This window comes from Leptosomus discolor, chromosome 2 (assembly GCF_034619465.1).
Source record: "Leptosomus discolor isolate bLepDis1 chromosome 2, bLepDis1.hap2, whole genome shotgun sequence".
NCBI classification, from domain to species: domain Eukaryota; kingdom Metazoa; phylum Chordata; class Aves; order Leptosomiformes; family Leptosomidae; genus Leptosomus; species Leptosomus discolor.
Genome location: NC_141392.1, coordinates 111,274,746 through 111,287,783, shown reverse-complemented (window position 1 = coordinate 111,287,783; position 13,038 = coordinate 111,274,746). Strand labels below are relative to the sequence as shown.

Here is a 13,038-nt window from a genome sequence, read left to right as displayed (position 1 = left end):
GCCGCCGCCATGCAGGTCTCCAGCCTCAACGAGGTGAAGATCTACAGCCTCAGCGCCGGCAGGAGCCTCCCGGAGGTGAGGGGGCGGCGCGGGGAGGGCCGCCCAGCGGGGCGAGGGGACGCGCGGCCGGACCGGACCGGACCGGGCCGGGCCGGGTCGGGTCGGGTCGCCGGCCCCGGTTCCTGCCGCAGGAGTCTCTACAGGCGTGATGTACGCTGGGGCCTGAGCTCCAGCCCGGGCCAGAGCGGCTCACCGAGCTGCCCCCTCGCCGTGTGCCCTCGCGTTGAGGGTGAGGGTCACTAGCTAAAACCAGCTGCAAGTGTTTTTTAAACTGAAAATGGAGTTGGAATGCGTGCATCCCTAACTGTAGGTGTGTTATTCTACAGACTCTTAAAAAACACGACTTTGTAAGTTTTCTTAGCGTGGAATGGTTAAACTTACCGGTGGAAATTTTTAATATGATCACGAAAAAAAAGAATTAACGGCCTAAATGTTTTATACTTCCAAGTTGGATAATCACAGAACAGTTTGGGCTGGAAGGAGCCTCAAAGACCATCTAGTTCCAACCCGCTTGCCATGGGCAGGGACACCTCCCACTAGACCAGGTTGCTCAAAGCCCCGTCCAACCTGGCCTTGAACACTGTCAGGGAGGGGGCAGCCACAGCTTCTCTGGGCAACCTGTGCCAGTGCCTCACCACCCTCACAGTGAAGAGCTTCTTCCTAATATCTAATCTAAATCTACCTTCTTTCAGTTTGAAACTGTTACCCCTCAACCTATCACTACACTCCCTGATCAAGAGTCCCTCCCCACCTTTGCTGTAGGCCCCTTTGAAGTACTGGAAGGCCGCTATAAGGTCTCCCTGGAGCCTTCTCTTCTCCAGGCTGACCAACCCCAACTCTCTCAGCCTGTCCTCACAGGGGAGGTGCTCCAGCCCCCTCATCATCTTTGTGGCCCTCCTGTGGACCCACTTGAGCAGATCCATGTCTTTCCTGTGCTGAAGACTCCAGAGCTGGATCCAGCACTGCAGGTGGGGTCTCACCAGAGCAGAGGGGAAGAATCCCCTCCCTCGACCTGCTGGCCACACTTCTCTTGATGCAGCGCAGGGTGTGACTGGCTTTCTGGTCTGTGAGCACACATTGCTGGCTCATGTCCAGCTTTTTGTCTACCAGCACCCTCAGGTCCTTCTCTGCAGCGCTGCTCTTGATCCACTCATCCCCCAGCCTTTAAGGGATAAACTTTAAGCGATTCTTTGGTTCCTTTATGGGTAATGAGCTCAGTAATGATTTATGTAATTTCTTACAGTGGCTCTCGGACAGGAAGAAAAGAGCTTTACAGAAGAAGGATGTGGGTGAGTTTTCCCATCACAGGGCCCTCAGTAATACTCAGCTACATATACACAACATGCAAGTCCAGGAGGAGGCAGTTTACTGATACAAGTTGTGCATAGCTCATATTTTAAAAATGACAAAATTAAAGCTATAGTTACTTCAACTTCCTTTATAGCTTTATGTGGACAGAGTATTACCAATATTATTTTAAGTTTCAGACATTAAATATCGGCATTGTAGATTGTACAGAAACACTCATGGATGAATTCCATGTATAGCATATGCTAAAGTCCAACTATAAACTTCTTTATGGTATTATGCTAATCTTAGAGTGCAGGAACATCATCACGTTAGCCTAAATTTGTTATACAAAATAAAAATGGCTATTTACATACCATAGGAAATGTTGTATAAGACACTGAACCAACAAAAAAAATGCATGGAGTTAACAGGAGGATGGAATACATTATACAACATCTTAGTTGTGTACAATGTGTGATAAATGTTTACTGCTACATTATATACTAATTTGTCACATAGTTACCTCAGAATAGACATTTATTTTGCATGGAGGTAGCCTGCTCTCAGGGTTACCAGACTGTATTGATCTGCTTATAACATGTTAATTATACTTAAAAGATCTTTATACTTTGAAAGATCTTAAAAGATATTCCCTGTATTCAATTATCATATTTGCGTAAGAAACTGTTACAGTTTTTTTTGGACTGATACAATTGTACTGCCTTTACAAATTTTTTTTTTTTCTTTATAGATATCCGTAGAAGAATTGAGCTTATTCAAGACTTTGAAATGCCCACGGTTAGCACAAAGATTAAGGTATCAAGAGATGGACAGTATATTATGGCAGTTGGTGAGTTAACAAAGTGTCTCTCTGTAGCAGAGGCCCAAAGTGCTAGAAAAGTCTTGATTGCAGAATGACTTGGTGTTGCAGGTAGAATTGATAAGCGTTCATTTTTAAATGTAGCATTGAACAAGGGTTATCTTAAGACATGATAAAGTGTCTGTCTTGGTAGTGGTATTGTGAAACACTTTCTAGAATGTTCTTAGATCATAGAATGGCTTGGGTTGGAAGGGGCCTTTGAAGATCGTCTAGTCCAACCTGTGTGCTACCGAGCTTTTATAATACAGTCAAAAACTAAACTGTCTATAATACAGTTAAAACCCAAATTCTCTGTTTTTATTGTATGTATGTACATTTGCTTTAAATAACTTCTGGACATCATTGTTTGAGTATTGTTCTAAAGGATGGAGGATCGTGCTACATTTTGTACGTGTCAAAGCAGGATCCAAACGTGAATACTTTAGTAGGCATTAAGAGCATAAGGAGACTTCGTCTTTTAGACTTACTGGAAGGTATTATTAAATTCTATATGATGTATCTGGTAGTTGGAAGAACCTGCATACAATTAGGGCGCTTCCAGGTAGCAAAGACAAAAACCATGCTGTAAGGTTATGTAACTACGTGGCATGTTTTTCCAGTCACAGAGACTTTGGTAAGATCAGAATACTTCTAGCTGAAATACAGTAAAGCCTGTATATGTAAGACATTATATTTAACAAAAAAAAATCTTTAATGTTATCTATTTGTTTTACTTTTTTATTAAAGATCAAATTATTCTTTCAGGAACTTACAAGCCAAGGATCCGCTGTTTTGATACCTATCAGTTATCCCAGAAATTTGAAAGATGCTTAGATTCTGAAGGTTAGTATAAGCTATGGCTGTTAATATGAGATATCTTTCATATATAATTCAGGTTGAACTTGCATAGAAATTTCCTTCTCTGTGCTGAGGGGACAGAATGTACTTTGGAAGAACATAAGAATGTAGAGTAAAACATCACCTAGTCTTTATCCCTGTATTTTTCACTTTTCCTCCTCCTTCAAAGTTCTTTCCTCTCTTGGAGTGGTGTGAGGAATGTAAGATTTACCTTGATTGAGCCAGTTAGCACAGGGCTCAGAGAGTGAATGTGTGTGAAGTCTGCAGTCTGCGTACGCAGCGCAGGTACGATGGCTGGGTACTGGCCAGATCTCCCTTCTTTCCCCTTCTGCGAAATGGTACGGTAGGAGAATGCACTGTGGTTGCACTGTCGTTACTGAAATGAGTTCTCACTGTTTTCTGACTGGAGCCCAAGCTTAGTATGTGAGTTACAGGGTAAAGAGAATTCCCTGAGAGTGGGTTGGTTTGTTTGTTTGGGGTTTTTGTTTGGTTTTTTTGAAACAAGGTGCTTAGGGATAGATGGTAGCATGGCCAAGGCCCTAATTACACCTTGTTTGCTACTAATTTGGAGGGAGAACGGCTATGGTGAGGAAAGCAAGGAGCCATCTAGACAATGGGAAAGGGAGAATCTGCTGGCAGTTAGACCAGAGGAGGAGGTCAGAGCTGCTGTGGCTCTGAGTTTTAGGGTGCATAGATTTGGGAAATGGTGGTTCTGGTGGCCTTTTAAGAGTGAGACCCGCTTTAAAAGAGTTGGAGTCATTGTAATAGTAAATTGTTGCTGGTAATTAGAGCTTAAGGTAATTTTCTTTTTAATTGGCATCTTACTAGACTGCAAAATTACATTTAATTTGAAAGGTAGCAGAGAGTCACTTCAGGTAACTTTAAACGAGTTACCTCATTGAAATGGAACCAATTTAGCTGAAGCAGCTACTCTGATGTTCCCAACCCAGCTCATTTAAAACTAGGCAAAGTTCCGTACGTTGCAGTGTTTAGTATGGATAGTAGCTTTCAAATTTGTAATTTTTTTTTTTTTTGAGCCTTGAAACTTCTTCTGTGGAAATGATGACCCTTAGAAGGATTGCGTGTGCAGGTTTGTGTGTAGTATGTCTGAACTCGTGTCATTTTTTTTTTTTTAATCATCATTGATGGATTACCAAAGGTCCATGGACCACACACTCACTGAAAACCGTTTGATTAGACCTTCCCTGAGCCAATAAATATATGGTTGAGCATTGTGTTGAGGAACATGTAAAGTATACAAGAATGATAAAAAGATTACAAGATGCTTCATATGTTTCTAAGGTTTTAGAAAACTGCTTACTGTTTTGCAAATAAAGTTACATAATTAAAGATTTTATCACAATGCCTGCATTAGGCATTGACAGCTGTGGGAAATACTTACATGACTGAGGGTTAGCATGAGTGTAAATGTTTTCAGGATTTATGCCAATGTTTGCAAATAAGTTTGCTTGCTTAGTTGACTTAAAATTCTCTTGCTCTCTCCTCTAGTGGTTACATTTGAGATTTTATCAGATGATTACTCAAAGGTATGTTTAATGCTTTCAATGTATAAATGAAAAAATTGTTTAATATGTATATTAAAATGCATTTTCATATATAGTAAAGACAGTAAGTCAACACACCTTTTGGAACCGAAAAAGTTTTTTTTAAAAAGCAAACAGGATAAACATTTTTTGTACCTTTAAAATGTTTGTTTTCTTTGTCTCTTTGTGTTATGATTTGCCTTACCACTTTTAAAGTGTTTTGTTTGTAGTAGAGAAACACTTCAAATAATAATCTATCCTACAAACAAAATATTCTGAAAAATGGAATTAGTTATTCTTTTTAAGATAGCATTTAGTCACAATCCCTGTGAGAAGTGATACACAGATATCTATGGCTATCCCACCTCTCAAGAATGGTGTAAGTCAATAGCCTGATTTGTCAGTGTTGTTGTAGCTGTGATGATTATAAGCATCTGAATGAGGCAAAAGTTGTGGAGAGAAGTAATGTCTTTTTATTTTATTTTTTTTTTTTTTATGAAGTGCCGCACTTGGAGGGAACTGTTGAGTCGTTAGGGCCATCTGCCCTTTTTCAGGCCCAATACAGTTACCACTTCTAATTCTGTTTATCACCTGGCTGTTTTCTTCAGCTGCAGCAGGTGGTGTAATAAAACGTGTTACCTCTTTCTGTCAACTTTGCTGATTCATCAGGGTGTTATGCTCCAAGTTAAATATGAAATCTAAGCATATAATTTTGCTGATTTCATTAGGACAAGCCTGCCCACCCCCCACTCCCCCTCAGTTGAGAGTTTATTTTAATGCTTTTTTTCTGAGAAGAGACCTTAGCATTTCCAGTACAGGTTTGTTTTAATAAATATTCCTGTTTGGTGAGAGACATTATTATCTAGCCTTCTAGCTTTAGTCTTTCCAAAATTTTTACCCTGTGAGATTTCCAAGAATGTGTGTGAATTCAACTAGCAGAAGGCGGCGACTGATACAGTACAGTAACCTCCCACTTGCTGTCTGTGGGAGAATGTTTCTGGTTGTACAGACCAAACAGTTTTTTGGGAGACTGAGGAACACATTGTGTTCACAAATATGTTTCTGACTGGTTATGAATAGTAAGGCTTGTGTGTGTTTACAACTGAAATTGGTACTCTATTTCGGACTGAAGCACTACTTTCACAACTTAATACAACCTTATTTTCAATTTTATTTTCCTAAAACTTACCAAATCATTAGGAAGAAAACTATTTTCAGGTAGCTGTCATAGTATTTTGAACATGTTAGGAAAAGGGAACAATATTTGAGAAATTACACTTGAAATCTTTAGAGTCATAAAAGTATTGATTGGAAGGGGACCTTCAGACTGCAATTAGTGGTTGAACAGGGCTGTCAAAACTGCAAGCATGGCGGTTCCACAAATTCCCTGAATAAATTGTTGCAATGCTGCACTACCTTGTCATAAAGATTTTTTCCTTCCTGTCCAACCTGCCCAGGAAAATCTGAAATTTTCGCTGCTGCTACTGCAAAGTTTGGTTCTTGTCAGTTTTGTAAATGCACTTCAGTTGCTGGCTGCTGTTAGGTTGTCCTGCAGGGTGCTCTTTGCCTGACTAAAGGAGCAAAGATTCTTCCAGCCTTTCCTTGTGTTCTGTGTTTTGCGTTCTCTGGTTTGTGTTCTGTCCCTTGTCTGTTTTGGTAGCCCTCTTGATGCTCTCAACGTCCCACTTCAATTGGGGGGCCCAACACTAGACACACTGCCTCGTGTTTTAGTTGCGCAGGGAAAATATTTTCACAGTGAGAGCGCGCTGTTGGCTTTCATTCATGTTGGTATCAATAATGCCAGTTACACTTCTGTGCTCTCCTAAGTTTTAGACTTAAAAGTTTTTGGACTTGGACTAAGTTTCAGTCTTAGGAGAGAATGATATCTTTTTTTTCCACAGCCTTTTGCAAAGACGTATATTTTTGCCACACACCAGTGGGTATGCTTTTGCTACCCTTAAGTTGTAGTTGTCTGGTAGTGACCAAAATTAATTTAGCACGAAGGAAAGATAAACATGATTTAGCAGAGAGTTGTATCCACTGCTAGTGAAAGAGGACACAAATATCTTCAAGTCCAACATTTTAGAAATTTATCTTAAAATAGAAAACTATTAGAGATAAGGCAATCATTAGCAGAATGTTTGTTTGCTTTTTGCAACTATAAAAGCTTTGTAAAGTCTTTTTAGAGGTAGAGTGGGTGAGAAGAAAATACACTTTTCTCATAGAAAGCAAACTGCATCTTCTCTCTTCCTGGTAACAGGTTTTTAATGGTTTATTGGTAGTGAACTAAGAAAGTGATACCAATATTTTCAAATCAAATACAGTTTAATTTTGAGTTCTTACAGTTTGTTTAGCTTCTGTACTACATGAAGATGCAGACATTTCTTCTTTTGCAATGATGATAGAGAAAAGATTTGATCTGGATGCTGTTTCAAACAGATGAGTAAAGAGCTTTGCTTGTTGTAAACCTCCAGTTGAAAGCATAAAGCTGTGAGGCACACAAAGGATTGACTGGGATGTATATGAAAAAAATCATTGTACAACATCAGCTGTGCAGTGGCATCTGTAATATTAAGAAATCACAGTTATGCTTCTGAAAGATGATACTCTACTTGGTCTTGGACCAAGGTGAGTGAGTCCATGAATGAAAGTTGAAATAGTAGGGTTTCTAATACCAGAAAATGCGTAAGTAAGGGGGCACTTAATGATAAGTAGACTTAAAGTACTAGGCCAGGTCAGTGCTTTCTCCATGTCTTGTGGGGGAAGAATATACAGATACATAAATAAAGGTGACAGTTTCAAAATAACTTTTGTACCTTACCTTTCCTGAGCTTCTCATCCTTATTTGTCTTGCTAATGATGTAGTCCAGCAGTAGGCAATTTAAAATCTTGATTATTTACTACTTTTAGAAGATGCATGGACTATACGTATTCCAAAGTAAACTAGAACTTTTCTAATTTAAGCTGAATAGGGATGAGGCTCAAAGTCAAGAGTTAGCCTGTGATTATGCGTCTCACTTAATTGTTTGCATGCATCATGGCATGAATATGGGCCAGGCCAACTGTTCGTCCATCACAGAGTGCCTGGGCATGGTTTGAGGTACAGCATGAGTGTAATGGATCGTGTGGATGATACTGCCTGTCTTTGGAGTGGGAAGAATTCCTTCATATGGATATGAGTTATGCCATGGTAACTTGCCATCAGGACTATAGGGGCAGGTTCTGGCTTAATTTCTTTAGTAGCATAGATCTAGACTTCTAGTAATGCCTCCCTGTGGGCTTTTTCAGGACCGAGATGTTTGTCTAAGTTTCAGAAAGAAACATCGTGTTTATTCAGTAGGTAAACAACAAAAATATACACAAAGGTTGTTGGTGTCGTTTACTGGAACGCTGCCATGCGTCAGGCTGTATAGTTCATGTGCTTAGTACCTGTGAACATATCGGTGTCTGCATGGCATGGTACCTGGGAGAAATTAGTAACTCTGGTGTCTGAAAGACGTACAGGTGTTCATTTCGGTGCAGCATGACACTGAGATGGCAATGTCGCTTCTGGCTGCACAGCTGCTTTCGGGGCATCACACTCTTGTGAATATATGTTTAATATTTATTAATAGTTGAGTCTGTCATTTTAACAGAGATGGTTTAAATGAGTTGTGATAAACCTGTGTGAGCTTGAAAACAAATCACTTGAGTTTGTGCTGTAAGACAAGCTGAGGAGATTGTCATCAGCTTCTGTGTATTTCAGTGCTTTCTGTTGTACTTTCAGATTGTCTTCTTGCATTGTGACCGGTTTGTGGAGTTTCATTCGCAACACGGCCATTACTATAAGACGAGAATACCAAGATTTGGTAGAGATTTCTCTTATCACTATCCATCGTGTGACCTGTATTTTGTAGGAGCAAGGTATTGATTAAATGTATTATTTTGTTTTACTTTTGTTGGCAATGTTTTCCAAGAATAAAATGAACATTAAAATACCAGAAAAGTTAAAAATTGGAAGATGTGGCAATTCCTTACAAGGTAATAATGGAGACTGTGAAGAATGGAGAATGTGGGAAGAGTCAGATTAATTTGGTTTCCTGTACTGTTTTAAGACTTTTTTTTTCTTTGATTCTTAAACCAGGTACATCATGTATTTGCAAATGTGTTACAAAAATTGCAATTCAGTGTGCTGTTTTAAGAACTGATTAGCATCTAAGTAGGGAAGATTAAATAACTTTTTCTGTCCTTGTTGGTGTTTCTTTGCTGTTAAAGTGTGAATCAAATCACATGAAATAATTAATTGAGTTTGTGAGAAGACATAGTAAAGATAAAATGAGGTCTTTAGATTTTCAAACAAAATAAGTAGCAATTCAAGGTGTAACATAAATCATAGGAAATGTGAAGATTTTAAGAAAGCAATTAATGCACCTTTTCCCTGGAAAAAGAATAATTGTAGAATATTGTAGTATAATAAATATCTTTAGTGAACACTTATATTTTTCTCTGTATCTTTAATAGTGAAGGATAGATGTGTCTTATGTTTTAGAATGTGAAGTCTGAAAATTGTGTATTTGGTTAAATAAGGCTGTCAGCAAGCATCTTTATAACTCCTCCTAACTTATAACAGTATTTTTCAGTATTTGTAAGAGAAAGGAGTAATTTTGAATTTTTCCTTTGTAGTTCTGAAGTGTACAGGTTAAATCTGGAACAAGGAAGGTTTCTCAACTCCCTGCAAACCGATGCTTCGTAAGTTCTCTGTAATTCGTGACGTCTGTCTGTCTTCTTTCCACCAGGTGGAAGCAAACTACTAGCATGCTCACCGTCAGTACTGTATCTGAATACTGCCCAAGCGTGTTGTAGAGTTGAACAGGAACATATGCCTAGTCTGAGCCTCATTTTATTTTATGTTCTCTAATTCTTTGTTCTAGTTTTTATGTTTTAATTGAGTTTTCTTTTGTGGATATTTTAAAATTGCTTAATATAGGCTTGTAGTAGGTATTATATAACTTGATCTTAACAGAATTTCATTAAAACTTTGCCGTTATTGCTCAATTTAGCCACCATATAGAGATCTACCCACAGGGTATATACTTTCCCAGACATGTCTTTGTCCTTCTGCTCTTGGAGTAGCCCAAAGAGAATTTTTATATCTCCAGCATGTGTCTGATTCTTTTGAAAATCCTACCACAGCAGGAGCTGTGCTTCTTTTATGTGAGGAGAAGCAGGTGAGAAGAGACTTGACTAGATAAAATGGCTAGTTGGTGGGCAACAGCTGGTGTTCAGTGGGTAGGATAGCTTAATGGTCAAAGCAGTAATTGGGAAGGCACAATACAGAAACTGAGCAGCAGGAAAAAAAAAGATGGGGAAATCCTGGAGCAGGAGAGCTACGGATGTAGTGTAAATCTGAATTAGAGAGATGAGCCTTGGAGTTGTGAGAATGTTGTGAGGTGGGGGAGTTGGATGAGTTCTAGAATTAGAGGTGGAGGGCTTTGAATGGAAGAAGTTGGGAAGTGCCGGGATGAGTGTAAAGGGAAATATTTGGAAGAATTGTTGGAGAAAATACAGGGCTCTTGGGTGCCCTGTTGAGAAATAGGATACTTGGGTGAGGGAAGGGAAGACAGACCATTCATAAGAATGTGTTGGAGATGAAAGCTTCAGAACATAAGTAATCGGGAAGACCTTTTGCCATAATTGAGTTGTTTAAGAATATAGTGGAGCAGAGCAATATGGTAAAGCTTGGTGGTAGGTGGTGGGTATGGGCAGAGAAACGCAGACTCATTCAGATTGGAGAGAACCTCAGAGCCCAGTTTCCCGCGTGGGGCCTGGTCGCGCTGAATTCAGATGAACTTTCCCAGGGGGTCTTAAACTCCCAGGATGAAACCTGTTCTAGTGCTCAATTATCTGCATGGCGTAAAAATATTATCCTTACATCCAGTTGGAACCTTACCTGTTTCAAGTAATTGACACTGTCTCTGATGGCTCCAAATTCTTGGTAAGCTCCTCTTAAGTATGGGAAGCTGCTGTTAGGTAGCCATCCCTCCCTCCCCTCAAGCTTTTGTCTTTCCAGGATGAGCAATAGTGTACATGCTTACAGAAATCTTTTTAGTCGTTCATGTGTTAATCTGAGGGCATTAAACTTGCTCCTTTTTCTGTTTTAGAGAGAGTAATGTCTGCGACATAAATCCTGTACATTTCTTGTTTTCTCTGGGGACTGCTGAGGTAAATGTTTGTGTTCGTTTTTAGAAAAAGGGCAGTAGAGTTTCTTTTTTATATTAGTTTGCATGAGGATAAGAGGAAATCATGACAGGAACCTAATTAATTAATTTGATCTCATTTCCGATGTTAAGTATAGATCTGTTAAAGAAGATGACTTTTTAGAGCATAGTGCAGATATAATTTCTGAGCTACCTTGGTTACTGAGATGCTTGAGATTTTGCAGATGGAAGAGAAAATAATGTTACCTTGCTTTACAGTATAGCCATCTGTAGAAATTAGGTAGCATGTGTACCCTATTTATCTCCGGAAATGTAGCGTTAATGATTTTGATTCAGATCATGTTTTTAAAAAATATAAATGAAATGTCTGGAGCTTGTATGCCATTATTAGAACAACTCATATCAACATAGGAAGTTGGATTAATTATTCATAGATTAAATAAATCATTATTTTATTTAAACATTTTGAGAATACCGGACATCTGTTGCATAAGCTTGAAACATATTTTCTAAACTGTTTAGGGTAAAGTGGAATGCTGGGATCCTAGAACTAGAAATCGAGTTGGGCTGTTGGACTGTGCTTTAAGCAGTGTGACAGCAGACACAGAGTGAGTAACGGCTGCTTTTCAAAGTATGTTCTGTTTTTTCAGAAGTTTTGCTTTTAGAAACAAATCCCACTTTGCATTAAAATGACCTGCCCGTGGTCTTCTCTTGTCACTGCTAGTGTGAATAAAGGGTTTTCTTAGTCATAAGGGAGTCTCTTAGTTATTGATCTGAGTAGCAGTGGCTAATTTTCTATTTAACCACAAGTTGTGAATGTAAACAATGCAGCTTTTTGAAGTGATATTTCTGAGTGATTATCTGTAAATTAATTTACATGAATTATCTTAGCTATTTTTAACATTTTAAAATTTATTTGCAGCTGTTATTAGAATGTCTAACTGTAAGTATTGTGCTTTGCAGGATAGATGGTTTACCATCCATTTCAGCACTGAAATTTGATGGAGCTTTGAATATGGCTGTTGGAACATCTACTGGGCAGGTAGACTTAACTTCACCTACAGCAGTTTTTAAGAGATCCTGTTCTTGCAATTGCCAGTCTAAGTCTATCATACATCGAGTGCACTTATTGTAATGTAAATATACATTAATATAAGTATTTATAAGAGCATAAAATACATGTATAGAGTAGTAATGGTCATTCTTAAACTGCAGATTGATTTTTGTCAAATTGTCTTTCTCCTCAGAATACTGTAGGGGCCACTTAAAATCATCACAATCTGTGTACTATATAACTTAAAATTCTGTAGTTTTCTTATGACTTAAGAGTCAAGTATGCAGGGAAGTTGCTGCTTTTTGAGACTCTGAATATCATCTCAGTGCAACATGTATGCCCTCCCTTATCTTGATGGTGGTTAAAGAAGGAGAAGTGATTGTCTTTCAGCTATTGTTTTTACTGCCTTTCTATAAGGGCTCATTTAGATTCATTTATTCATTGTTGCCATCATATATTTGTAAAGTGGACTATGGGGATTTTTGCCTTCATCAGTCTTTTCATGGGTTTAGAAAACTGTAGCTTGTTCATGAGCAGATAAGTATGTAACAGTTGTATTTGCAATAATGTTAGTATACGTGTCAGGCAAGTTTTATTGGAGATTATATTTTTTTTGTTAAACAAACTGATAATATTTTTTTCCTCAAAATTATTTCTATTCACACTTTGCATGTGTCTTTCTCAAGTTCCATAGGAAACTTTGGTGATAAAAATGCTGGTTTCAGGAAGACAGGACCTGTACTTTCTACTTTCCTTAACATAAAAATTTACAGTCTGTGGTGTTTCACTGACCAAAAGTGATACTCGCTGACTGTGGAAGGGAGTCTGAAAATTTCAGTCTTGTAAGAACAGCACAAGAATCTGAAAGTGAAATATTAGTATTAGAAATTAAGAAATACTAAGAGCCTTGAAATGGTTCATTTTTTCAATAGAAATTAAAAAGACTTTATAAAGATGGTGAGCTCTTCAATTTGCTCTTAATTTTTCTCGACTGAAGCATGCTGAGGTTAAAATATGTTGCCAGAGTAAATTGGGCTCACTTAATAAGCTGTTTCCAGAATTAAATTGATTTCTTTTATGTAAATCCTGTACATGTATTTAAGTAAAAAATTTCAAATTCAGTTAAATCTTTAGAGATGATCTGGTGTGTGTGACTTCCTTTTGATCTTACAATAT

The 13,038-nt window shown here is 38.4% G+C and overlaps 1 protein-coding gene across 3 annotated transcripts in view; it reads left to right on the top strand.

Moving 5' to 3' along the window:
* Nucleotides 1-13,038, top strand: part of NOL10 (nucleolar protein 10) — a 56,540-nt gene continuing 43,502 nt past the window's right edge. For 2 of the 3 annotated variants that reach the window (XM_086461578.1, XM_086461576.1), the window contains exons 1-10: nt 1-75; nt 1,304-1,349; nt 2,102-2,200; nt 2,975-3,052; nt 4,577-4,614; nt 8,378-8,514; nt 9,274-9,339; nt 10,752-10,812; nt 11,331-11,416; nt 11,772-11,850. In XM_086461578.1, the coding sequence (XP_086317704.1) occupies nt 10-75; nt 1,304-1,349; nt 2,102-2,200; nt 2,975-3,052; nt 4,577-4,614; nt 8,378-8,514; nt 9,274-9,339; nt 10,752-10,812; nt 11,331-11,416; nt 11,772-11,850 (756 nt within the window). In that variant the 5' untranslated portion in view covers nt 1-9. The remainder of the gene's footprint in view (nt 76-1,303; nt 1,350-2,101; nt 2,201-2,974; nt 3,053-4,576; nt 4,615-8,377; nt 8,515-9,273; nt 9,340-10,751; nt 10,813-11,330; nt 11,417-11,771; nt 11,851-13,038) is intronic. The other variant, XM_086461577.1, reaches the window with a different exon arrangement.